Below are 26,624 nucleotides of genomic sequence, written 5' to 3'. Positions count from 1 at the left end.
TTTTCATTCTAATGTAGAACAAATGCTTTTATTGCAGTTCTAGAAAAATCTGCATAGTCCTAACAAACTGGATCCTCCCACTCCACTTACTCAGAACATTTGGTTTAATACAACTGCCACAGCTCCAACCTGAGTACAGGCTGCCCACAAAAAGAAATGCAAATGGGGCATGGCTTTTTGCAGAAAATCAATTAACGCCACACCACGACCCCCCCTCCCAACAAAAAAAGGGAGCGTATTCTAGCCCTTGCAGTTGTCACCGATACTAATCCAGCTCTGAAAATCCACCACAGGTGAGAAGGAAGTTTGCCTGCCGATCTGAGAGTGTGATCCTTCGGGGTGGTGCCATCACCCTTAATGAGTAAGCTATCGTTGTAGCACAGGAGACAATCTCTACAGCCCCATCCTGTCCCTTGTCACTGCCACTGCTATTTGCCTGTGCCTTTCTTAGGAGAAGACTCCTGTGTGTTTTCTTTCACCAGTTAAAATACAAAGGGTGAACGCCTGCTTGACCTGAGCAAAATATGCAGCTGCACGCATGATTGCCTGCACGATAGAGAATGCAACCCACCCTTGCTCCCTGCTTCCTCATCGCACAACTCGGACTCACACTAGCAGGAGCTTGGCAAGACCTGAACGAATCATCTCTGGTCGCTAATCAGCCAGGAAGCTATAAACACAGCTGACAGAGCAGACAGCTTGTAGCCCAGCCCACCAGAGCTGGTCTCCTGCTCTGCTGCTGTCACAGGCTCAGGGATCTGTGCCTAGAAAGCAGCCAAAACCTCCCGAGGGGGCCCGGGGACCCGCTGCAGGTGGTGCTGCCAGCAGCCTGGCGCATCATGCCAGAGCAGTGATTCGGGTCCTTTGCCCTACTCCTTAATGTTTTCTCTCAAAAGTGCAATGTTTTTTATTTGTCCATATTTACAAAGAACACAGCTCTGAATCACCCCTGCTCTTCCCTCTCCCTTTCACACGCTGCCCAGCAGGCAGGCAGCCGGTCCACAGCGTGTGTGCCATGGCACGGCAGGGAGCCCACAGCCTACTTCACAGTCACAGTCGAGGCCCCGTGAATGGACTCCATCACGGCTGCAAACCGGCTGCAGAGGTCGTAGGGGGAGTTGGGCCGGATCTTCGGGGGCTCTTTCAGCACAATGACCTCGGTGGAGCCGTCGAGGAGCCGGGGAAGCAATTCGCCCAGCTTCATCTGCAGTTTTGCTGTCAAGGGGGGAGAGGAGGAAGCTGTCAATAGCACCGCAACAGTAAAAGACCAGATGGCAGAGGGCTCCAGAGCCACGAGCTAAAAAGCTGTGACGCCTTTTAGAAAATCATCTCCCAGTGCTGCGGGCGGGGATGAGCAGTGTCTGCTGACGCAGAGGAGGCATCACACCAGCTGCTGGCCTGGGTCTCAGTCCTCAAGTCCTGCCCGCCTCACTGGAGCTCCGCACAGAGGGAAGCTCCACTGCCACCTGGCTGCCCTGTGGACCGTGCCACATCCCACCAGAGCAGCATGTTTTCCCAGTAACAGCGCTATACTGGCTGACAAGTCAGAAGCAACTGTGCATTTCAAGGCGACACTCCAACACGGGCTTTGCACCTGAAGGAAAGGGAGCAGGCCTGGCAGCCTGGAACACCTCAGGCCTTGGCAGGTCTGCCTGTACAGAGCAGGCATTGCCTGGTCCTGGTGAAGGACCGTCCCCCACAGGAGGGGCCACAGTGATGCCACTGGACCGTTCAGTAAAGGACAGGCACCTTTGGATGGGGAGAAGCAGGCAGAAAGGGGTGATGCTTGAGCTAGCTCACACGAGCCAGGAGGTGCAAGCAGCCTGCACCTGTTTCTTTAAAAACTTCTGTGCAACTAAATGCCTTTATGGCATGCCTGAGAATGGGGAACTTGCGAATTAGCATGAATTTATCAGATTTTACTTTTACAGCAGTATTTGAGAATAAACGTCTTGTGTTTTTGCATCATTTTCCTTCAGCAAGTTTACCCTCTGCTAATGACAAAAAACTACAATGACTGCCCAGACCTTCACACAGATAAAGCACAGTGTGTGTGTGTGTGTGTGTAAACCAATTTCTCTTAAGAGAGATGACCCAAGGGGAGTCATGGGAGCCCGACTCCAGGCTGCAGAAGGAAATATAGAATAAGAACAGCCATCTGGAACCAAAATTCAGCTCTAGAACAACAAACCTCTCTTCAGAACACAAAGATCCCCTGAATTCGCTCCCCCATCCTGTCCTCCACAACTCTGGCTGTTTCTGGCCACTGGTAAAACCTGCTCCTCCCTCCTGAAGAGGCGTGTGCCTGTGCAGCTAAGCCTGCCAGCGCTCACCTGACATCTACGGGGAACCCTCCGTTCAGTAAGACAACAGAAAAAGCAAAGCACATCTAGGTAAACGCTAAGTTGTTCCCCTTTGAAATCAGTTTTTCACACTTCAAGGAAGAGGAATCCTTATTCTGCAGCTTGAGCGCAAAAGAAGATTAAATGCTTCTGTAACATAACTTGATGGATAACTCAAATACATTTATGCTCTCACAATCAGCAGTACCCCAGTGTGCTGCATTGCAAACACCAGGAATTTAAGAAGTGTTTTAAATGGTCCTTTGATTCCTTTCCAGTTCAGATCTAGACAACTGCCCTGCCCACAAACAGCACAAAAAAGGTCAGGCCAGCAGCTGGTCCTTACCATCCATGTCTTCTCGTCCCAAATAGGAGCACCAGCGGCTTCTCATGACCTCGATAGCATCCAGGTCCTCTTTGGAGATCTCAAAGTTATTCATGAGGTGCATGCAGGGGATGATCAGCTCATTCAGGATGCTAATGCCCTCGGCCACATGAACTTCTTCACAACTTACGAAGAGCGATGCTGCCACCTCGTTCAGCTTCTAGGGGAGGAGGGAGAATCAGGGGGCACACTTGTAAAAAGGAGTCACAAACCACTGACGATCAGCGTGCTAGCAGGAAAGGTGTACAGCTTGGGGCCCTGCACTGATCGATGGCCCTGCAGGGACACAAGAGCCAACAGCACCAGGCACCCAGGGTTCTGGTGGAATAGCCACTATCTTTAATCATAGGAATCACACCACGGAAAGCAAGCTGATGAATATATGTATTTAAATGTATCTATGTGATTTACTGTATATATATATATATGTGTACAGAGTACGTAAAGCTTATTTATAATTCTGGTTTTAAGATGCCAAGATTGGATCTGCCTTTACCCAGATGCCCCAAGAGCCATGTGGCACATTCTTTCATTGAATTACTACTTCCTAGATTTCCATACTGCTGCTGGTACTCGGCAAGGGACAGAAGCCACAGCAATGGGCACAGTTACACTTGGTCTTGGCAACCATGGAGCATGAACTGAAAACATGCTTCATTTTTATGCTGTTTTTTTGCCCCCTGTGGAAAAGGATGTTGTCTTTTGCTCAGAAAGCCATGAACATTAAAAATAAATATTGGGGGGAAGGAAGCAAATGGACAGAAAATGATGCAACCGCTAAGTTCACAACACAAGCACGGAATTAAATCCCAAAAGCATGCTCAGCAGTGTCTGAACCTTCCCTGAAAATGCAGCACCTTGATTAAGCATGCTCCTAAAAGGGGATACCATCAGGTCTGATTCCATGGGCAATGCACACTGAGCAGCTGGTAAGCCAACTGCACCCCAGGAGCTGATGTTGCCCAGGCTGCCCCTCCCCGCCTGTCTGAGAACGAGCGTAGAGCTCCTCAATACAAACCAGGAGACACTTCCTTCTGTACAAGCCAATCAGTGATTCGCTCACTCCTCTGCTGGCTCCTTTCCTCAGCAGCTTCGTGTTGCTTTGGTAGGCATAGACCAGGTAGGTGAGTGACTCCTGGTACCTAAGAGAAGAGTGTCAGCTCTCCAGCCCACAGGCTGTTACCCCCCAGGGTCACAAGTGCAGCACTGTCAGCCTCATCAGCTCTGGAAATATTTTCCACTCTGCCCGAATGGTAGCTAGCACCAGGCCTGACAGAAAAAACTATTTCCTTGCCAAAGCAAGCGTGAACAGATGCCCGATGTCAAGTAATTAATGTTTCTTTTTGCCCAGCCAAGCTAGCATCTTGGGAAAAGCCCTTTAAAGCCAAGTTTGTGTACAACGTGGCCTGAGCGTGAACGCCAGCGTTGACATTTTCTGTATCACTCTGGGAACTTTGCACTTTGAGAGAACGCTCCAAGAAGTGCAGAAGGTAATGTTTTCAGTTCTTTTACTTATTTCTAGCTTCTACCCTCCCTGGTGAGAAAACAGAACAGCTGACAGGGATTAGGTCAGTTCAGGGAAGCTCTAACACACTCTCGCCCAGCCTTTTGTCAATTTGCCCCCCTGAATTTGGTGGCTCATCACTGCTAACCACCTCAGAATTCAATTCTGTTTCCAACCAGGAATAATTTCTGAAAGTTGCTTTATTATCCAGATTGGAAAGATCAATTTTCAAATTACAAGTCTCTCATAAAACAGCACTGTCCTTCTGCACACTGCACTATTTACGTAAAACAGAAGTTCTATAACAGTAAGAAGGAAAACAAGGCCCTTTTATGGTTCTTCAGTCTGGAGTACTCCAAAGCATGTGTTTACACAAAGTATAATGTCCAATTCAAGACAGTTTAATACCGGAGTCCAAAGGGGGAAAATAACCCCAAGTGATGGCAATCATTCCTGCAAACCCACCTCCGGAAATGAGAATATAAGGCTCTGCTTCACAGAGGGAAAAGTTAGGGGAAACTCTAAGAAAACTGTTGGACAGCCAGTACCTTGGCATAAGATTTAAACTGTTAATCAAGGTTGACTGTGGATTCAAGAAAGGGCTACTAGCACACCAAATAGAAAGCCCGATGGCCTCAAATACACGACTGAATGCAATCTGGCCATCATGGGTCAGAAGTTCTGTCAAAGCGTCCTTTACTTTTAGGCTTGTCTTGTCCAAACACACAATCAAAAGTAACTTACTTTCTATTCTGGTACAGCTCCAACCCTGTCAGCAGGTAAACTGACACCTTGCGAAAAAGGCTGTAGTCTTCATGCCATCTCTGTTGAGGAGCAGCAAGAAAGCAGAGCATCAGCTTTGCCCGTAACATGCACATGCACATTTTGCATTCCTTCGCAACTCAAAAATGTCTCAGATTTTACCCTTCAAAGGGTTTCGACTCTCCTATAAGCAACATGGAAAATGCACATACACTCAACGCTCTGGAGATTTCCAGTGTATTCTTTCTCCCTGTCCATATCCTTCTGTGGGCACACACTTCAGACAGCATGTAAGCTGCTGACAGACATGCTGGTGACTGCCACACACGCTGGCATTGCACTCCCTGTCTCCCAAGTGCTGCTTTGGACAGCACCAGTTGTGACAGTGTGAAGGATCAAAGGCAGTGCTCTGGTCCCTTACCTTGTACTCCTCCATATCGACATCATCAGGTCCAATTTCTCTCAGCTTTGCTCGTGCCACCTTCATAATGCTAATTGACCTGCTCCATGTAAGCAGAGATAAGAAAAATCAGAACAACGGGGCCCCAGCTGCTTCCAGATGAGAAAAGTCTCATCTTGGAATCCACGGCACAAACCTTTCGTCATAGCTGAGGTTTTTGTCCGCAAACTGCTCAAGCAGGGTACGTTCTACCACCTGCTGGGGAGCATTGTTTTGCAGGAAGTAAATGAGCACATGTTGCAACCGGGCGTCGTTCTGAGGGGTTGGGGTCTCTTTGGCAAGCAGGTAGAGCCGGGAGTACTCCTCATGGAACGCCTGCCAACGAAAGGCATGTACTAACTTGCTCACTCTTCTGCCTGTGGGAATGCCACAGCAGCTGATAGGAAGCTTAAACTTGTCCTGTAATGGTGGGGTTCCTGTGGGTGACACCTAGCCTCCGCAGCTTGGTTATGTTCTAGTGCTGAACAGAAGCCCACAAACACCCAGAACCACAAACAAAAGGTCTCCACAGTGAGGCGAACCCCATGCATGAAGTGTGTACTTTGCAAAAGCACCAAGGCATCCATGTGCCTTTCAGAGAGAGGAGGCATGGAGCTGTCTTGGACAGTCCTGGTAATCCTCTTGCTAGTGCTGAGGTTATAAAAATTGATGGTTAATACACTTGTATCTGTAGTAAGGTGCAAGAGTACCTTGTGATTTATATTGCCATAGATTAATAGCATGGGTGATTTCTCCCATGTGGCATTTTTAGTTAAATCTACCTGCCTGTAAAATCTAACACCAGCTTCAATATTCAGCAGTGCTTGTTCCTTCAGATCCCTCTGGTCAATGCGTATATTTCTTGAGGACACATTTTACAAGAGAGGTCGCAGTAAGCGTGCATGTTCAGGATAAAAATTAAAAAAAAAAAAATCATGAGTGCCGGTTTATTTCCTGATGATCACACCAAGACCCAGACAACAGATTCTGAAAGGCACGCAGTGAAAGCCTGCTTTCTGTTCTACAGACCAAGAGAACTGCCTATACTAAAAGAATAAGCAGGAAAAAAATACTGAAAAGTGAAAAAAGAAAACCCCAAAAGGTCGCTGTTTTTCCTGGGAGGAAGGAGTTCTTTCTTACAAGCTCTAAAAATTGTTTAAAGCCCGCAGACATGTTGTCATACTAAGAAAGCAGAAACCCAAATGCAGGATTGAAAGGCCTAGAACTAGAAAAAAACCTGCACAAATCGTTCCCTTTACATTCCTGATGTGTCAATATAGCCCCGATTCTTCATTCTGTGAAAAGAGATATCCGTACTGTTGGATTTAGCAAACAAATAAGATACCTTAACAAGCCCCGCTTCAGACCCATCTCGATCAAAGGTCTGGCGGGCTTTTGCAATAGCCAGGATGACACCTTGCATGGCTGGACTCAGCATCACCTACCACAAAAGCAGGAAAAACAAACAAGAACAAGGAAAACAGTCACAGACAGGGGAAGAAAAGAAGGGATGGTGAAGAATGGAAAAAAAACAACCCAACTTTCAGAAGATATGGTTTAAAGGAAATAATATAAATACAGGTGGAATAAGCCAGAGCTGCGATTTACTTTTGTACTACTCAATTCCATCTATCACATGCACTTCACATGCAGGGTTTGTTTTAAGCACTTAAAAGATCCAAAGGCTGGTCACTCCGAGCCCTGAATTTGGAAGTTCAGCGAGTGAGAATGTAAAGCATGCCAGCCACATCCCCTCCATGTCCCATTCCACCTTCTTAAGCAACATAAATAAGAGCGCAGTGCCTACAGCTGAGCAGTTCACTGTGCCAGCTTGGTACAAGTGTGCATTAAACATACTCAAGGACTAATGGTCTCAGTATTTGTGTAAAATCCAACTGCGCTTGTGAAAAAGATTTGAACTTCCAAAACACCACTTGAGTATGTATGAGTACAGTTAAATAGTCAGATTCCAAAAAAAATCAGTAGCTAGGGCACGGTAAGTGATGCTATTAGTGGTTAAATAGTCTTTGGGAGAGGGGATGAAACTATAACTGAGGACAGTAAAGAAGCTTGTAAATGAACACAGCTAGGATCAATTTTGATACAGTTGTGCCCAAAAGAAGAGTTAACAGAGCAATGTGCAGATCTAACAAGTGAGTGCTTTTACAGAGCTGCTTTTCTGATGGCATTTAGAAATGAAATTACTGAATGATTTGGTCCAGCCTTCTTCCTTTACAAAGTACACTTTCCCACTGTGGAAAGAGCATTGTTCCCGTGATGGACTGCTATCACACCCAACCTTAGGAAAGCTCAAAGCCAGCTAACTACAGAGTTATAGGTTATCGACTGGCGGTAATTAACCCCTGTGCTGGGGTCTGTACCTCCTCATTATATCCGTCTGCATCAGATCTAACAGGAATCTTCCCCACACTGGGAATTTCCACTTCAGAGACCTGTGAGCTAGTTTGGGTAGCAGACACCATTTCCTTAGCATCCTGCGGTTGTTCTGCCTGAACTGCTGTTTCTCCCAGTTGGGCCTTCTTTGGCTCTACCTCCTTGGGCTGTGGCCAAGAAGAAAAAAGAAGAATGAGAGTAGGGAAAACCAAAGTGAACTACAGGAAAGGAAAGGGGGACAGTTAAACGTGGCACAGCTACAGAATTACACAGAAATGGAAAAAGCACAGGTCTGTCAAGAATAACAATACAAGGCCAGGAAGGGGTTGTTTCCTGGGCCAGGGCTCAGCTCCTACCTCGCAGAGAGCTGCCTCGACACCGTTCTTTTCATAGGCGTCGGCGGTGTTTGCGATGGCCTTGGCAGTCTGCTCCTTGGCAATCATGGCGTGTTCAGAGGACAGAGAGCGCATGCTCTGCTCACAGACTGAAGTCTGATCTGTCAGGACAGAGGTGTGGTACACTAGTGAGCGGGAACTGCAAGATTTCTTCTCCTTGCTTGCTCTAAAATGCTTTGTAGCTCATCTGTGCAGGATTAAACAGCTGCTGCATTCATCCCAGAGGGGAAGGTGTTTCACCATAAGCTTGTGCATACGCCTTTTCAGTGGGTGTGGCACACTCCATCAGGGCTTGCTAAGTAACACTTTCCCACTTCAGGGAATAGGACTTGAACATTTTTCACTATTTATTTGGGAAAAAGAAAAAAAAATGGTCTGGAAGTGAAATGAGATTAGTCCATTATCATTAAATGAATGGATAACAGCATTTCTGGTGACAAGCCTGGAAGGATGCACATGCAAAAATAGCAGAATAGCCTTTTGTATTGCCAGGACAGAGCCTCCACCAGCTGCCTTTCCTACTTCAAGAGTTTTTCCTGGAGATATTTAAGCAAGGCTCCAACACCCTCGTATTTCTGACTGGTTGGCTGTTACTGGTTTCAACACAGTTTGCAAATTCAGCTATGGTATTACCTGGCCCTGATTCGGAAGAGAGGTCCTGCGATTCAGAAGCAGGTGAAGGCTCCATCTGAGGAATCTTGCAAGATTGCTCCTCTTCCCACTCCTCTGCCTCCTGCTCGAGTTGCCAGTTGTCCTCCTGGATGTAGTGTCTCAGCTCTGGGGGCAAGGCTTCCACCTCCCTCTGAAACTGTCCAACCTCTGGGCCATCATCCTCACCTGGAAGGAATGCAGGACTGGCATATAACTACACACATAGCAGTGGGACGCCACCATTAGAGACTAAACAAATGCGCAATATTATGGAAAACCACAATCAAGCTGCCTGAGTGATATGTGGGGAAACCCCCCCAACTTTCTGCTAGCTTTGTAGTTTAAGATGATTCATTAGCAAAAGTACAAAAATAAGACAAATCTACAGAGGTATCCGAGACAAAACCCAGTTTTGTTCTACCACTGGACAGCATTTACCACGGAGAAATTCCAGAAACAGTGCCTGCTGATACAGTAGGTCAGAAATACATCCTTACTAAAGGGCTACAATTGTACAGAGAACAGTATTTAAATTGTTGCTAGCCACAAAATTCATGATTCAGCTGGAGACACCATACCTAGAACACTACGCAGCACATAAAGGTAGGGAACTGCGTGGACTCCGTAGCATGAAGTGTCATGCTGACATTTCTCAGCTCTTTTCAGATCTACTTCAGTATTCAGTTTTAAAATAGCACAAAACCCAGGGACCATCAGCTTTAGACAAGTCTTAAAATTTATCAGAAGCAAATGGCAATTCTCTATACCAGATATTTCTTATGCACCCGTTGTAGAAGTGAAGCATCACAACAAAAACTGCATTAAAAAGGAGGAAAAAAAAAGAACAACCATGGGCTCATTTCAGAAATGGAACTGTCATAGGAAGACAGACAAAGAACAACCTCCAGATCCTCATCAGCCATATTTAGCTGTGAGCAGAATGACAGTTCTCCATTGTTCGTCTCTATTTATTACATCAAAATGAATAACGCATTAAATTATTAGGTTCTTCTACAGCTGTTTGCCATGTATAGCGCCACATGCACAGTAATTTCTCCACATAACTGTTTACACATTGGCACTGCAAACATACTTGCAAGTCTAAGCCATTGTTATCAATAACTCAGGCACTAGGAAAGGCTGCATAAAAAAAAAAGGGAGCCCATTTAGGTTCAATATAATGGTATCACTCCAACAAGTAAGAAAGTGTGATAAAACCAGGAGGAATAAAGTAGGAGGCCTTTCACATGCCCTTGTAAAAGAAACACTGTCATATAAACTACATAAAAAGTCAAAGTGAAGAACACCAGCACTAGGTGCATGTTGAAAGCGGCAAATGGGGAGCTTGAGTATTCATACACATCAATAATAGATACAGTACTGTACCTAATCTCACTGGTACAGTTCATTCTTCTGTCTTCAACCCTATCAGGGATTTAGAAGTGAAACCAGCATGGAGCAAATTATTTCACTTCTATCTGGGGTGAAATTTTTTGTGTTGTCAAAAGACAACTGTGCCAAAGAAGCTGAGGAATGTAACGATCATGCAGGCTAGAGAGACAGGACAATAATACACAAATGTCTAATTAACCAGCAGTTTTGGCTCCAGTACCTGCTGCAAAGTGGGACACCTTATCATTTATGTACATCAGGCAGTAGGCGCTGGCATTTTTCAAGCCTCCAAATGAATCTCTCTCCAATTCTTCCCACGATGATTCTGTCACTGAGATGTCATTGTATTTGAGCCAGCTTTTTCGAGACTGGTCATATATGAAGGCCCAGTAGTGACCAGAATTTGCTTGTCCTTCGTGTACCAAGACTGCATGCAGATGGTAGGGAACCTGCAAGTTCACGGGGATATAGTTTTCAGATGTACTTTTAGTCAACAATTTTGTCTGACTTCTGCAGAAAGACTGCAAGTATGTTCACAGCTGTAGCCTGGCACAAGACTCTTGTTTCATATGGTGAACTTCTTATTAAGCAAGAGCTGCCTTTTAAGGGAAAAAGCCACACGATTTTCATAAAGATCCCTTCTCTGCTTCATCGCTGGGATTTTTGAAATACAATCAAATGGACAATGTAAACAGACAGCTACCCACAAAAGCCAGCATCAGCAGTATCAGTTTAATATTGACGTAATGAAGCTGCACTTCCTACCTGTTGGAGGAGAGGGTCACAGTACATTTGGTCAATGGACAGGTTGATTCTGGCGATAGACTCCTTCAGATCTGCCAAGAACATTGCGAATGAGAGAAGTACATGAAAATTAAATGACTACTCATCAAGCTATTCTGGCCCCTTTCACTTCAAAAAGTTCGAAGCCAGGCAGTAACTCAAATAAGCTTAACACTAGAGCTGAAACACATATAAGATTATTTGTAGTTCAGGATGCATCCCATTGAAGCAACAGAGGGGAAATCGAGCTGGCATTCAACAGAAAAATCACAACAAATGTGTTTGGGGCCAACCTTGCACGTCCTGTTCGATCTCATTTCTCCATCGCTGCAGACACGTCCTAACAAGCTTCAGCTCTTCCTCAGAAACCATGTGAGGAGCTGGATGTTCTGACCTTTCCGCTGGTGAACCAGAAGCTTGGAGTGGCCTACTCAATTTTTGCTGTGGTGAAGAATTTGCTGAAAAGCAAGCTCCATCTTCGGTCCTAGTATTCTTCTTTTCTAGTATGCTGTGAAGCAAAATCCAAGAGTAGCGGACAGGTTTTTCAACCTTTCTCTTGTTTTTTCTCTTTTCAGAAAAGAATATGAAATAAGTCAATACTCCAGAGCCAGAGCAGGATTTCCCTTCCAGGACAGCACAAAATGTAAAGAGAACAAGTACATTGAAATACACTTCTACCTTAACAGATCAAATTAAAACCTAGGAGAAATAAAAGCCAAAATTCTTACAGAACTCTGTAAGCACAGATCCACAATGATGAGCAATTCTAAAAATTTCTTCCCCTACTACTAAGTCAGTCATGTGTTTACTCAGCTTAATTTAGAGCACAAACCAACCATGCTGGCCAGTTTTGTAATAATTCAACATTGCAGTAATTTACTGGTTGATGAAGCAAAAAAATTAGTAGGCTAACCAAAAAGAGCACATAATTTAACTCAGAATTGCTGCTTAGACAAGGTTATGCTTTTGGAAAAGGAAAAAGGACAGACTAGGTGCTGTGGTATATTTACACAAGCAGAACCAAACTGAGAGCAAAGCAGTGGCCGACTACTTGCACAGGCATTCACACATTGCAGCATCATGCTCACAAGCGCCCAGATAAACAATCTGCTTTTACAATGCAAACCAGGAGCATTTAGCTGAAAGGCAAAGCATTGTCCTGTGAGTTATTTTTATTAGTGTTTACTAACCCATTTGGCTGTGAAGGCACGTCCAAAATGTGAGGCTCAGCTTGGGCCTGCAGGAGTGCTGTCTGAGAGCCCTGAGCCGAAGAAACACCTGCAGCTGGCTTTGTAGTGACGAATTCGAGAACATACTGGAGCATGTCAGGCAGTGGAAAGCGGGCTGGGCCAGAGCCGTATTTCATATACCTACAGAAAAAATGCAAGACATTGCAGGAATGAAAGAATGTGACTGGTTAAACCTGAGGGGACAACAGAAAAGCAAAGGGGAAGAAAGCTCCTTGGTCAGGATACAGACAGTTACAGCAGTGAAGGAAGGAGGGGAAAACCCCAGGCGATAGAAAAGGACACAGCTCAGCCACATCACTGGCATGCTATCAACCACAGAAACAAAATGCAGCACCAAACCTGCTGCTGTGGAGACAATTAACTCTGTCCCAGCCAGACCGTGCAGGATGCTGCACATGGGCCTAAATATAAACCGCTTTCCCAAAGCCCAGCAGAACCTCACCAAGCACAGACACCACACCAGGGCTGCTGTGATGCAGCACACCTCTTTGCCAGCTGCTTGATTGCGGAACTGTCATTTTACAAATACAAACTGTAAGCAAGTTGAATGCTGATTAAAAGGACTTTTACACAAAGCACCTGGGACATGAAATCTTCTGGTTGTCCACAAACCAGATCTTTCCTATCAGTCTCCTTCCTTCCCCAATAAATAATGCCAAGCTCTAAGCTGGAGGGACCTCTGACATAAAAAACAACATAGATTCTCCGCAATGTATTGCTGGGCTTCCTCACTGAAATGTGCCAACACAGCTGACGGCGACAACTGTACTATGTAAAGAATTTATTCTTGTAATGGCATCAGTAATATTCAGAAACCATCGAAGCCACGAGTTTGTTTTTAAGAACATACTTTCTCACTCCACACTTCTCAGAACAAACTTGGTTTTGTTTCTCCTTCCCCTACTCTTCTGTTTCTCTTCTGTTGGAAAGCTCATGCAAAAGGAAACATTTGCACACTTCCACAGGGCACAAAAAGAAAGCTGGCTGACTACTTACCTTTCCAGTTTCTGCTGCAGAATCACCATTTGTTCCTTCAATCTCTTGATTTCTTCTCTCTTCATCTGAATAAGCTCTTTACTGCAGTGGAGGTACCTAAACAGTGAAATACAGAAAATACAGAAAAAACAGTGAAATCTCCCCGCCACGTGAGATTTCTTTAACATCCACAGTCTTCCATAAATATTTTAGAATCCTTCCTTGCTCCCCCATACAACCTTTTAAATCTCTTTAATTACAATAAAGCAATAGCTTGGAACATACCGTACAACAGAACAACTCACCTGTCCATATAAATAGTCTGGGGAAATTCTAGCTTGGTGTGAATTTTCTCTGGTTGTCCTAGTGACTGATTGAACTCAAATCGGGAGAGTTCAAAGGTCAGTACTGGTGGGAGTTTTGTAAACCAGCGCTGTAACAAAAGCAGAAATGCCCCCAGAGGGACTTGTTTTAAGACGACTGCTAAACAGCACATTTTAGACTGTTCCTAAATGATTTTAGACCAATCCTACATGTCTGTCTTTAGGTACTGAATTAGCACATGTTTGGTTTATGGAGTGACTAGTCAGAAAGCCAAATTTTACGAAATTAAAATTTCCGCTTCCATTTTACATTTTTACCATGAAAAAACCTCATAATAGCTTTCAGAAAGTAACTTCTCATTGCCTGATGTATCCAGGTTGATGGATTATTAACAGGTCGGGCACTGAATTCTACAAAACCAGCAGACACTACACAAACTCTACATGTCAGCTAAGAGCCTCCGAGAGAGTTCTTTACCAATGTAGGTCACATGCAATGATGAACAACAAAACAGAAGTCCTTAGGCAGTACCTGATGCCTTATCCTCTCTCACTCTATTTATAAACGATTTTATTTAGGAGACTGAGAGAAGACACTCGCTTTCTGTACATTTCATACACCGTTTCAAAGAGCCATGCTGAAAGAAAAACTCTTGGCTGAACTGACACTTCTCCTCTCTCTTCCCAGGGGTCACAAATACTTCCAGCACCCACTGTCAGATGTCTCCATGCCTTAGCATGGCACCCCCTCCCTGCTGGACTCGGGATGAGCACACTAAACTCATTTTCCTCTGCAGGATCCATATCAGATGTCCTGCCACAATAAACCTGCCCCACAAAGTGCAACAGCACATTTTTAGATCTAAAATATTTCCAATGAAGGCTTTCTTTTTTTTTTAAAAAAGTATTTTTTTAACAGTTTTGGAAGGAAGTGGCCAGGTAGCAGGGCTTTTTGAGAAGCAGCCCAATCTTCAGAAGAAGAGAACATAACCACAGAGAAGGAATGATTTACGCACCTATCACCTAGGAGAAATGCAAGTTCTTGTTAATCCCACCGATGCTTTCTTTGAGCTTCAGTATGCTCACCTATGTTCTCAAAAGACAAAATGCACCTCATTTTCTATGTCCCCTATCATGCAGTCCTCTAGCCACAACATCCTAGGATGCGAGATTAAGATGCAGTTTTTCCAGTCAGAGTTCTTAGAAATAAAGCCAGAGCGTCTTCCTTCTATCTGTACAAAGAGCGATTAAAACATCTTCACAGTCAGTCCCATTTCCCTTTTTTTCAGAAAAGGATTTGGAGGAACTAAAAAGCTTGGACTGAAAAGAACCTGCATGATTAGTTCCCTATGCCCCTTTGTCTCTGGCACCAGCCTATATCACCTTCACCCACATCTGCTGTAAATGCACCTGAGCCTTCGAGCAGGAGCTAGGAAACCCAGAAACAAACACTGGAGTCCGGAGTCTGACAGCTTACCCATGCGTGGCATCATTTCTCCTCTGCTGGTTTAAACCACGGTAACACTTTTCAGAAATACCTCTCCCTGCCCCCTCTATGTCAGACACCTCTGCAAGTTTCCTAATGTTACTTCACTGTCTTTCTTGAAGCTAACTTCTCAGCTGCACTTAGACACGTAGGGTGCTGAATGGTTGTTCATGAACACTTTCACTTCCTACTTTGCTGCAACTAAGTATTTTACGACTGGTTTGTGATTCGTGATATTTAAAAAGAAAGAAAAAGATAAAAAGAAAAAAATTGTGCAGTCAGAAGAGTGAAAACAGGAAGAAAAAGAACAACACACACTGTAATAGGGAGAAAGATACAAATTCCAAATGGCATACCATAGAGTTAAGCACTGTACTTTTACCCTCCGAAACTATGGAGGCAGTGGTTCTCCCCCTACTCAGGTACAGGTAGGCTTCAACAGAAAGAGAGAGACTTTATCACACTTGCATCAGCAGCAGATGTTTACCTTTTTAATTTAAAACAAACTCCTTGAACTGGTTATATAGGACAACATATCTTTACAAATAAGCAAAGACTTAGCAACTCACTGTGTAACGCTAACATACATTTACACGAGATTCCAGGTATCCAGAAAATATTTTGTGTTCAATTCTTAGGGAACATTTACAATTGCCATTTAAAGTTATCCAAAAGTACTGAGACACGCTGGCACTATGTGTGTTGCGTTTCAGTGCAGCAGGCGACCAAAAGCTCAACAAAAAGCCATTAACACTAACCTCCTGTCCGTACTTCACTGACTGAGCTGCTGTTGCCTCATCCATCTCTCCCTCCACCATGGCTCCTTCCAAGCACTCATTCAAGTTTCGATAACCATTTACCTGAAGGGGATACTGACCAAAGGTTTCAATCTTGGAAAAAGTATTGCCTGGATGATGGAAACAATACAAAGACCATGAACTAGCTTAAGAGAACAAAAAACTCTGGTTACCTCCAGAGTCTGCCGTCAGCACCAGTCAGAGGTGCTCCTTGTAAGAACCAAACTGCATGTAAGCTGCACACATGTCTGTCAGGGTAAGCCTCCTTAGCAACAAGTGCTTTTAACACTTAACTGCTTGCAAGTATTTAATGTTTCCAGAAGACAGACTTTATAAATTTTACAGACAATTTTATTGAGAAGACTATTTGCAAGTTTAAAGAACTAGGCAATTTTATCTGGGATGCGCAACAAAATCCTGCGTTATCCCTGCTAGAAATCAAAACACTCAAAGGAGTTAAAACATGATTCCACCAAGCCCTTAACTCACCCTCATGGACACCCTCAGTCAAGAAAGTCCCATAGAAAAGCTGTACCATTGGGTTTTCAGATTTGTTGCCCGGACTCCTGTCTCAGAAAGAAGAAGCACACATTCATTTGCAGCTGTAGGCTGCAAGAAAGCCCCAAGTCATAACCTAAACGTTTGTTTGGTGTACATCATCCTCAGTAAACAAAGAACTCTCTTGCAGTTACCCAAAATTTTCACATAAAGCCCTCTTGTTTATTAAGGCGTTGCACTCGATGTCTGTTTCTCCTCAGTGTCAAACTCCCGAGATCACAAAAAACTCACCTGACATTCACAGCAAGCTGGAATGCATCCTCCAGCCAGTCCAGTAGTTTATGTGTAAATTCACTCACATCTTGCTAGAAGAGAGACAAAGGTAGAAAGTCAAACATAATACCAACCAGAAAACGTTTTCTTGGTCTACTGGTTTCACAAACTTACTGGAATACAATGCAACTGGTATTGCCGTACCTACCCAGCTGCAAGAAGTGTGAAACTGAAGTGCTGTGCTGATTTAGACCAATAATGAACGCTCTGTTCATCTGAAAACTAGATCAGAGGAAATTATTGTGATCACTACTCAACTACCCAGATGGCACTGGGTAGAGCACTGTTACGCTAGCTGTTTAATTAGCAAGCACGTACATTTTGCCTAAATGACACAGGGACAGCTGCTTGTCACTTGACAAACATGGGAAGAGGCCTCTGAAAGTAACAGCAGGAGAAAGCGAAATAGGATTGCTGTGGCTGCAAGTGCTGCTTTGAAGAAAGCAAAAGGCTTTTTAATGGGGTTTTACCTGCTGTTCTTCAGTGGATCTAAACGCATCCCTCAAGAGTTCCAGTGCTGCAGAAGGGTCTACAAACTTACGACGTGTCCCCAGCATTAAAGCAAACAGACACTGAAGTTCTTGCATGAATGCAATATTTCTTTTTCCCTGCATTGCAAAAAGAAAAGCCAAACCCTTCCTGCAACTCAAAAAAGCAGTGTCTTAAAACAAGGTGCTACAGAACACCACAAGCACATACCTTAGGAGGTATGGTAACAACCAAGGGAAGAGGTGACATTAGAAAGGACAAAAGCAGAGAGACATGCAGTGTCACTTCTTGGAAGCAATCTGGTCTCCCAGTGGATGCATGGGAGAAAACACAATTAACTGAAACAAAAACTTTAGCAAATACAGTGCCAGAAGTAATAGTTGCTGCAACAGAAGGCAAAAACTGGCAAATTTATGAATTTATTCTGTCCGCATCTGAGTTTTTTTTAGAGTATCAGGAGCACACATAAAAGCAAGTAAAGCAAAGTCTCTTTAACAGTGGAGCCACAAGCTAGATTGGTGTAACAAGTGCAGGCTTATTCTGCATATGCCTTTTCCTCTAAATGTTTTCTAAGCGCCTTCTGCTGACTGCCCTCAGAAGGTACTGGGGCTAGGGGGACCTTCAGGCTGGCTCAAATACCAGTTCTGTGATGCATGGGAATGGACAAACAGCCTGGAGCTACCAAAGAAGCTTTATGGGAAAAATTTCTTCTTGCACCACAGTTAGAAGCTCTACAGGAGAGCTTTAAGAGAAGCATCTGATTGTTTTGTACAGCAATTCGGTGTTTGAAAAGTATTTCCCAGATTTGTCTTTATCATAGCCTGATAAATTGAAAGCCGTTAACATGAGTCTCTGATGGCCGCAAATTAAATTTGCTTAGAAAAGGGGCAGAAGAGTACACCACAAAAGAGGGAAACTTTACAGCATTACTTGATGAAAACTTACAGTGTGACTACGGCAACTTTCAAGCACATTTTGTGGGAGGGAGTATCCAAGGACCAGCCTCCGAAATTCTGACAACTGAAACAGAGACTGAGAAGAAAGGAGAGGTAAAGACCAGTCAGCGCCTGTGAGGACTCATCTGACTCGCTGCAATCTGACGCCCCATTGTCACTCTTCTACTCCACAGCTTTTTTTTGTTAACTTCTAACTTTGATGGCCTCACATTGCTAAATAAACATTTACAAAGTGATCAGTCTATGTGCTGGACCAGCACATGCATACCCTCCAAAGAAAAAAAATCTCATCCTGCCATTTCTAAGAAACAGATATATATATGTCTCTGTGCGTATGTATATATAACTGTTTTTGGAAAAAGTATTCTATTCTACATAGGTAAGCTTAGAAAAACGAGTGACAGTGAGAAAGGAGCCCATCTGAACCTTTCTTACTTCCTCTCAAAGCCAAAGACATGTGATTAACATCTATCTGCTGATGTGAAATGGTTAGAAGAGACAAATCTGCTCAGTTCCACTTATTGCTGTCTCTTCTTGTTTAGGTTATCACTAATAATATATGCTGCCTAATTGCTTATTCATCCAAGCATCTATGCCAGTGTATTCCATTAACTGGAATATGATATACCATGTATTACAGAACTAACAATAACTGCAGTAAAATTAAATTATCAGTTCACTTTGCCAGTCAAGCTTCTGTCATTCGGTATGCATTTGGACATTGCTGCACTGAAAAAAACCCTGCATACGTACACACAGATTGTATACATCTGTCTCTATTTTTACACCGTCTATTTAGCTGCTCTTCAGCTCTTTCTGTGCATGCCCAGAACAAATCACAATCATACCAAATAAAAACAGAAGTCTCATTTGAGCATGGTCACATTCACGCATCTGCATATGATGACTACTTCACAGAGCTGCTGCATCTCTAATTCTGTTAAACATCCAAGACTGTGGCAACTCCAGAAAAAAGAACTTTTCTATCAGATTACCTGTATGACAGCACTAAACCAACATGTATTTCCAATATTCTTCATTCCAACAGGCCAGTCTCCCATTCTTCTCCAGTCATTTTGCTTGGGGTTCTCTCCCCAGACTTCACAGCGTTTCCTCTTGGAGCGATTTTTTGTTTCAGCACAATGTGCTTCCTGTGGTCTGTCACAAAAGACACACACTACGCTGTAAAACACCACCTCACAAAGATTCTTGAAAGCTATGGGAATCGTACTCCCCTTCAGCCACAAGTGGGACAGTAGACCAGGCACTGCTGGGTGGTACCTGGCACAACAGGCATCTTATCTGACCCCAAGGAAGTTTCAACTCTCAAATGGGATGGATGGAAAACGTGACTGCAAGACAGTTTGGAACAACGGAGGAAGGTAATATATGTGTGCTTTTCTTCATGAACTACCTGCATGCAAAACTGGTGCCCCTAGCCATTACTGGAGGCAAATCCAACCCACAGTAAGGAGGAGACAGCTGTGTAGTGAGTTAACTGACAAGCAAGATTTCAAGGTGCTTCTTTACCAGCACAGCACCCTTTGGCATGGCATGTCAGCAACAGCAGTGGGGACTCAATAAGCCACAAGTAAACCCATTTCTTCTATTTCAACCATCATGTTGCAGTGCTGCCCCAGAAGTAAAGGTCAAATGCCCACAAGGCAATAACCTTCCAAATACAAGCACCTTCCAAAAGCAGAAGGTATACATCTGGTAGGTGATTTACATTTGTTCTGCAGTTACTGGCTTAAGAATCAACTTATGGTACCCAGGAAAACCAAAACCATTTTACAGACCCACTGACCTTTCAGCAGCATCTCTTTCTTCAGCCTGAGCTTTTGGCAACTCCAGGGGTCTGAAGGCGTCGCCTGCGTGGAGGTCATCTTTGTTGTTAGGGGTAAGTGCAGTAGTAACATCTAGAAGCAGAGGCAGCATTCTGATGAGTTTTCTGCCATGAGCAGTCAAACATTCTCTTTAAAAGAAAACTCTGGAAAATGTTATACTTCATAAACATGATTTTTCAATCAACACGAGAGTAATTTTCTAGCTCAAGGTTTAAATACAAATCCTTACAGCTTGGATCATGCTAGGGAACCAAAAAAGCCACTGAGTGGGCTGGATGAGAACAGGACAGACCACGCAGCTGTGTTCTGGCCAGATTTTCTTACAGCCAAATTCAGAGCTTGAGGGAACATTTCAAACCTCTCGCAACAATAAAAGAGGAACATCAGCTGCTGCTGCTTATATTTGCTCTGCCTTGACATCAGTGTTGACAACTGACACCATTTCAAGAAATAAAGGATTTCAGTAAAATCACCACAATCACACAGAATCGCCCGCCTTCACTCACGTTGGGGTACTCAGCTGTGAGTCATTTTGGGTACTGGCTATGGAGGAAAAAAGGAGAAAGGAAAATGAGTAGTTCTGGAGGAGGTGGAAGCCTTCCATGGCAGAACAAAGGGCAGCTGCACTGTTCCGGGCATTGCATCAAAGCTCCCAGTGCAGATTTCTGGCACAGTGAACCTGTCCAGTGGAAACATCCCTTGGGAAAGCTACAGTTAATAGATGCGTCATTAGCAAAAAGGTTTAAAGAAACTATTCTCAGCTACCTCAGACTACAGTTACAATTTTTACATCTAAATGTACCAACTGACAGCCAGCTTTTGCCAATACCTGTAACATTTTAAAAAACATTTTTCATGTAGTCCAATTGCTAGCTCAAATAACATTTTACGTTTTCATAAAAATGTGATACTGAACACTGCATTTGCTTGCTCTGCCAGACACTGTAGAAGGAAATGTATGCCCTGACAGGAATTCAGTTCTCTATTTGCTTGCGCTGCTTTGGGAGCTTTCTGGGTTTTCTGTGTTAGCCAAGATCAGCTGTTGACAACAGCCATAACTTTGTAATGATGATGTGTCATCTACAGACATTATTAAAACACTTTCCTTCTCCACCCAGCTCTCCTTCACCAGGAAGGTTTACCTGCCTGAACCATCCTGTGGCAAGCGACTAAGTATTGCCAAGATCAGCACCGGGATGGGAACTGGAGGGATTCACTGGCAGAAGCAGGGAGGACCTCAGGAGAAGCAATTGTGGCACAGGCTGGAACATGTGAAACTGTAAGGGCCACCAGAGATGAACAACTTACTTTGTGGGAGCTGTTTGCCCACAGCGCTCCCTTCCCAAGCGGCCGGCTCGGCAGCAGGCATGTCTTGGGCTGGCTCCTGAGTGTGCTCCTCTGTCAGGAAGGTGACTGCTTCCATTAGGTCTCCATTAGCAGCCTAGTAGAATGATGGGGGGGGGGGGGGGGGGGGGGGGCAGGAATATCATCCATCATGCCAGAGTTACTTCATGTACATTTGCATGACATTTAATGCATCCATGGTAGAGACAGGCACACCACCACCAACTCTGCTTTCCCTGGCCGCAGGAGAGAGCTATCTGTTGGTGACAAGCAGTAAGAAAAAATGAAAATACTGAAGGCTAGAATTTCTCTGGCGGAAAGCACTCTGGCTTTATTACTAGGACGATACAGACTCCATTAACTAATTTCATTTCTCTCATAAGAGATTCAAGAAGTCACAGTAGGCCTGAAGCATGACAGGGTACTTTGACACCAGAGAGACTCAAGGGAATCAAACTCTCTGTGGATTTCCAGACATGTGTCTCTTACCAGGCTCAGGCTTATTTCAGACTGTTGCTGCAGGCTAAACTCTAAATGTATTCTAACATTTTCTGGATGATACTTCTTAATGAAACATTTAAGAATTTTTTTAAACAAACCTCTTTGCATATTATCAGCACAACCCATGCCCTGCTGCTGCATCTCAACGGGATGGACAGCATCTGACAACTCCAGACAGATGCAGTCACTATCAGTTTAAGACTACAATTTATAAATACCAAAACACACACTACGAGGAGAATCTCTCCAGGCAAACATTGCTTCTCCAAGTCCCTGACATTCCTGTGTCCCTTCACTTTGAAGCAAAGATGACTGTTCTGGTGGCAGATGAGACAACCACCCGCTGCAAAGCTACTGACATTACTGCAGCTGTCCAGAACTCCTGAAGCAGTTTACACAGGGAAAAAACTACTGTGACCCATTTGGATTGTGTTTATGGTAACGCATGGATAACAGCTCCGTAGGAGCAGAATGTCCAGGAAACGCAACAGTGTTTTAGCATAGCATGCACTGCTGCAGCACAGTTTTTAAGGTCTGCTGTTGGAAAAACAAACCATTCTCAACCTAGCATGGGTTTTTTCTTCCAGATGTGGATGCATACATGGGAACCCCAAACCTGCATGCCCCTACTGACACCAACAAATGCTGGACTCACGTACCTGCCTGCCGCACAGGTATAAAGCACAAACGACGGACAGGAAAGCAGCGGAGGATTTACCCTTCACCTCTCACAAGAACCACACTATTCTGCACAGCACAGACCGTACCACTTTCACAGGCCAAGCACCAACTGTTTTAGCGAGGACTAGCTCATTATCAGCCCACAGACATGCCAGCAAACAACCGACCTGCACATTACATTTTGCGAGAGCCTGAACTTGCCTGACTTTTGGCACAAATTCAGAGGCCTCCTTTCCACAGAACAGTGACAACAGGCACAAACCTTTAGAGCTGCGTGAAGAAAAGCAGAGTCTTGAATTCCTGTGATCTCTTTCAGCTGGTTTAGAAGCATCTGGCAATCCTACGTGCAAGAAGTAAAGAAAGCTCATGTGAAAAGGTGACCACAGCAGACATCAAACTGTTTCTGCAAGGCTTGCCAAGGGCTCACCAGAGTATCACTTCTTCCCTTCCTTTTTACTGACAGACTGACACAAAAACACAGTCACGCTTGCTCGACGGCAATATCAACATCAGCTTCAACATCGTGTTCAAACTCCTTTTCCCCTAAATTCACAAGCTAATATTCAATCCTGTGTATACTCAGGAGGACGTTAGCAGGCCCAAGAGGAAATGCTATCCCCGCTGTCGGATGTGCCGCACCTGTGGTGGGAAGGGGCACCCGTTCCCCAAGCAGCAAGGGCATGTGCAGCGGGACATATAAGGAGGCTGTGTGTGCTCAGGCCATCAGCAAGGGGCTATTTTAAGTCTGGCCGCACATGCCATTTGTGGGTGTCATTTCTCATTGACAATAAGGTGTCAGAATAAGGGCCTGAAAGGTTGCCGTCACTTCTCTTTCCCCCACCACACTGGCTGCTGAGGTTTGGGGAGACACCTCATCTAGGCCCTAAGTCACAGTCAACAACCTATTCTCTGGTTCAACCACTTTGAAAAAAAATTTACAGAAATTTTCTTCAGCAGACTTATCTAATCTTTTCAGCCTTGGCTTACTGCAGGAGCAGTCACTGCACTTAACAAGCTGTAACTAACTTCAGTCAACTGGCTATCGGGAGAGGCAGCTCTCTACAAGAGGCCCCTTCTGGCAGTGAGCCCCCACACCAGGGGCCCCGTGACCCCCCTTTCCGTGGCCACAGTTTAGCTACTGTTGACAACAGCTCAGTCGGCATGACTGATGCTGCGAGATACAGCTCCACAATGCCAGCATCGCACATAGTGTATGAAGGACATTACAACAGGAAAACCAGGACCATATCACCTGTGCCCGATTTATAAAGGCTAAGACCCTGCTATCAGCACAGCTCAATGAATCCCAGCTTCTCCAAATCACACATTTAATTAATCATAACTGGCAATGCTACAGACAAATAAATCCAAGTTTCTACTTACACTCTCCACTGGGAAAAAATTTAAGAAGCTTTCACGCTGCTGGAGCACAAGTTCCACCCAGTGAGTAGCAAGTCAACTACTTTTTTGAGCCATCCATCCACACTGTTGACAGATGTTACTCCACACACTAATACTGTAAAGATAGCACGTGTCTGTACTGGTGGTTAAAACAAAAAAAAAATAATTCCCGGACTTGTTTTTCATAGGATTTCCCCTGACAAGTTATTTGTGATAATCCTACCTAAAATACTACTTTTGCCCAACTTTTACAAGAAAAAGCGTGCATGTGTGCATACACACAACCCTCCCAACCTGTCCCACACGCTCTTTTAGTCCTGAGAAAAGCTGAGACATGCTGGAAAGCCTCAGGAGGCCCAGCCAGCAGCACAAGGAGCTGCACGATAAGGAGCCAAAGGTATGAGGCTCAGGACGGGCATACTTTCACAGAGGCAAACCACTTATATCATGTTGCTAATTTTGCTACCTTAGTGAGTGGCATGCTTGTTGGCTAACCCCACCTAACACTGCAGGGCGTATTTTTCCTTTGGAGCCAAAAAAAACCCCCCAAAAAAACCCAAGCCCACGCTAACAAACTGCATTACAATAACAAAATCTGAGGCAGGACAGGGCATGATTTTCAGGAGTTTTTCAGCTTTGCCAGAAGGAGGACTCACAAAGGCTGCCATAACCATAAAAGCTAATTACCGACCCACTGCTCTAAGATACCACTTAATATTCTAAGTATTTCCAGTGCAATTTCATTTAGCCTTTGAGAAGAAAGGTTTGTAATAATAGCAGAGAACTTATACTGTACAACAAGTTTCCAGAGGCTTGTGGCTGACTGGCAGCCCACAAAAACCACCAGGAACCACACTCTGTACAACAATTCTGTTAAGTTTTTTGGGAGCGTGCATGGTTTTGTTGCTGTAACTAGTCTGGTTGATTGCTTTTTGAGGTTACGCGCTGCAGTGCTTCAAAACAAGCTCCAGAGCTGGTAATTAGCGCCAGCGTGTTGCCACTATTAATACATACTGCACTTGAAAAAAAACAAACCAAACCAAACTCCTACCTGCCAGAAAAATAACAACCCCAACCAAAATGTTATTAGTATTAAATTACAGCAACAGCAGACAAGTACAAAACCAAGAGGCCGAGAGGAAGGAGGGTACTGGAGATCAAAATTACAGCTGGCCAGCAAACGCTAAAATGGGAAGGTTTTGCTATTTTCCTCTCTAATGCAACTCAGCGCACTCAGAGGTAGTTTGTTTTGATAAGAAACTGCAAGTGGGGAAGGCTGCAAGTGCAGTGCAGGAGTACAAGGCGGGGGTCCAGAAATAACAGCGTGCCAGGAGGAAGATGATGGTGGTGGCATGGAAGAGGCAGGTAGAGCCACAGCCTTCAGCCTCTGCACCTCAGCTGTGCTTTTGGTCAGTGGGAAAATGGATATGATGAGGACTAAAAATTCAGGCAGCAGCAGGAACAATGCCCGCACGTTCCTGACCAAGGCTTTTACAAACCAATATCCATTGCAGCGAACTCCTCCTCCATCACCACGCGCTCCCATGTACTGGGCACTGTCCCGACATCGTCCTGGAGCAACTGGGAAACTGCCACCACACAGACACCGTGCCTACATGCACAGCGAAAGGGTCAGTGCTCTCTTCCCGCTCACGCCTTTACCGCTGGCCCCTCGGAAGCAAACTCCCTCACACCCTGAGAGCGCAGGCTGCCATGGAAAAGCGAGGGCACCAGTGCAAACCCGGGACACGCCGGGTGCAGTGACACCGGCCCGTGAGCCGGCAGCGCTGAGGAGGCACGGGGAGCGCATCCTTTCTGGCACCGGGGTCATTTGAGAGACCTGAGGTGTAACAGCAACAGGTTTTGTTAACGGGTACGGGAAGATGCCAGTTTAGCGACGGGGAAAACTTACGGCGGCTCCGCGCAGCCGCCGCCGAGGAACCGTCCGAACGAGCCCCAGCGGCGCGGCCCACCCGAGCCCTGCAGAGCAAACTGCCCCGGCGCCAGGCGGCCCCGCCGCGCCGCCCCCCCGGCACACGCCGCCTGGGGCCCGGAGGGCGCCCGCTCTAAACGAAACCACCTGAACCGCGACGCCTGCTGCCGGGGGCGGCCCGAGGCCGCGGAGCCGCGAGGCCGCGGAGCCGCAAGGCCGCGGCCGGGACCCCCGGGCGGGGGAAGCCTCGGGAGGCGCGGGCCAGCCGCGGACGGCGGTGCCGAGGCAGGGGCCGGCCTCGAAGCAGCCTGGACCCCGCGGCGAGGATGCGGCGCCCCCTCCCCGCCCCGCCCCGCCCCGCCACCGACCCCGCGCTCTCACCACGCCGCCGCCGCCCGCTGCCCGCAGCTGGGCCGGCATGCCAGCCGCCCCGGGCCGCGCCGCCTACCGCGCATGCGCGGCCGCGCCGGGTCCGCCCCGCGGCCGGGGAAGGCCGCCCCCGCCTGTCCCCGCTTCGGTACCGGGTATGTCTGGGGCTGCTCACCGCCCCCGCTACCTTGTACGTCCTGGGCCCGTGCCCCTCCCGGTACCGTGTGTGTATCGGGGCTGTTCGCCTCCCGGTACCGTGTGTCCCACCTGGGGCAGTCCCCTCCCGGCCCGATACCGTGTGTTCCCCCCGGCCCGTGTGCCCCCCCGGTCCCGTTCCGCTCTTCAGTACCGTCTCCCAGTATCCCTCCAGTCCCGTTCCCCGCCCCGGGCTCGT

General features: G+C 45.7%; 1 protein-coding gene across 14 annotated transcripts; it reads right to left on the bottom strand.

Annotated features, from left to right (window-relative positions):
* On the bottom strand, positions 1-26,317 carry USP28 (ubiquitin specific peptidase 28). Of its 14 annotated transcripts, none has more exons than XM_055819283.1 (27): positions 26,243-26,315; positions 23,911-24,043; positions 22,790-22,867; positions 21,310-21,442; positions 19,962-20,073; positions 19,150-19,312; positions 18,144-18,230; positions 17,180-17,317; positions 16,668-16,741; positions 16,368-16,444; positions 15,840-15,988; positions 13,578-13,705; positions 13,294-13,389; positions 12,238-12,417; positions 11,341-11,555; positions 11,030-11,100; positions 10,485-10,713; positions 8,855-9,058; positions 8,183-8,322; positions 7,814-7,993; positions 6,778-6,873; positions 5,590-5,768; positions 5,415-5,493; positions 4,976-5,055; positions 3,746-3,869; positions 2,689-2,887; positions 1-1,215 (listed from the first exon to the last, which is right to left on the bottom strand). In XM_055819283.1, exons 3-27 carry the CDS (start codon positions 22,856-22,858, stop codon positions 1,040-1,042), a joined length of 3,378 nt encoding a protein of 1,125 aa, XP_055675258.1. In that variant the 5' UTR covers positions 22,859-22,867; positions 23,911-24,043; positions 26,243-26,315; the 3' UTR covers positions 1-1,039. The 14 variants fall into 14 exon arrangements, with proteins under 14 accessions (XP_055675258.1, XP_055675256.1, XP_055675257.1 ...); XM_055819281.1 differs by having other exon boundaries at positions 23,911-25,768; positions 26,243-26,295; XM_055819282.1 differs by having other exon boundaries at positions 23,911-24,067; positions 26,243-26,285.
* Positions 26,318-26,624: the final 307 nt, after the last annotated feature.

The sequence above is a fragment of the Falco peregrinus genome, chromosome 15 (genome assembly GCF_023634155.1).
Source record: "Falco peregrinus isolate bFalPer1 chromosome 15, bFalPer1.pri, whole genome shotgun sequence".
NCBI classification, from domain to species: Eukaryota; Metazoa; Chordata; class Aves; order Falconiformes; family Falconidae; genus Falco; species Falco peregrinus.
Note: the sequence above shows the minus strand (reverse complement) of the source record. Positions and strands in the feature narration are given on the sequence as shown.

Coding starts and splice junctions, on each gene's coding strand:
- USP28 (XM_055819280.1), bottom strand. CDS start 26,281: ATGCCGGCCCAGCTGCGGGCAGCGGGCGGCGGCGGCGTG. Junction 22,868..26,242: donor CAGCGGGCGGCGGCGGCGTG/GTGAGAGCGCGG, acceptor TCTTGCACGTAG/GATTGCCAGATGCTTCTAAA. Junction 5,769..6,777: donor CTGAAGCGGGGCTTGTTAAG/GTATCTTATTTG, acceptor TTTCGTTGGCAG/GCGTTCCATGAGGAGTACTC.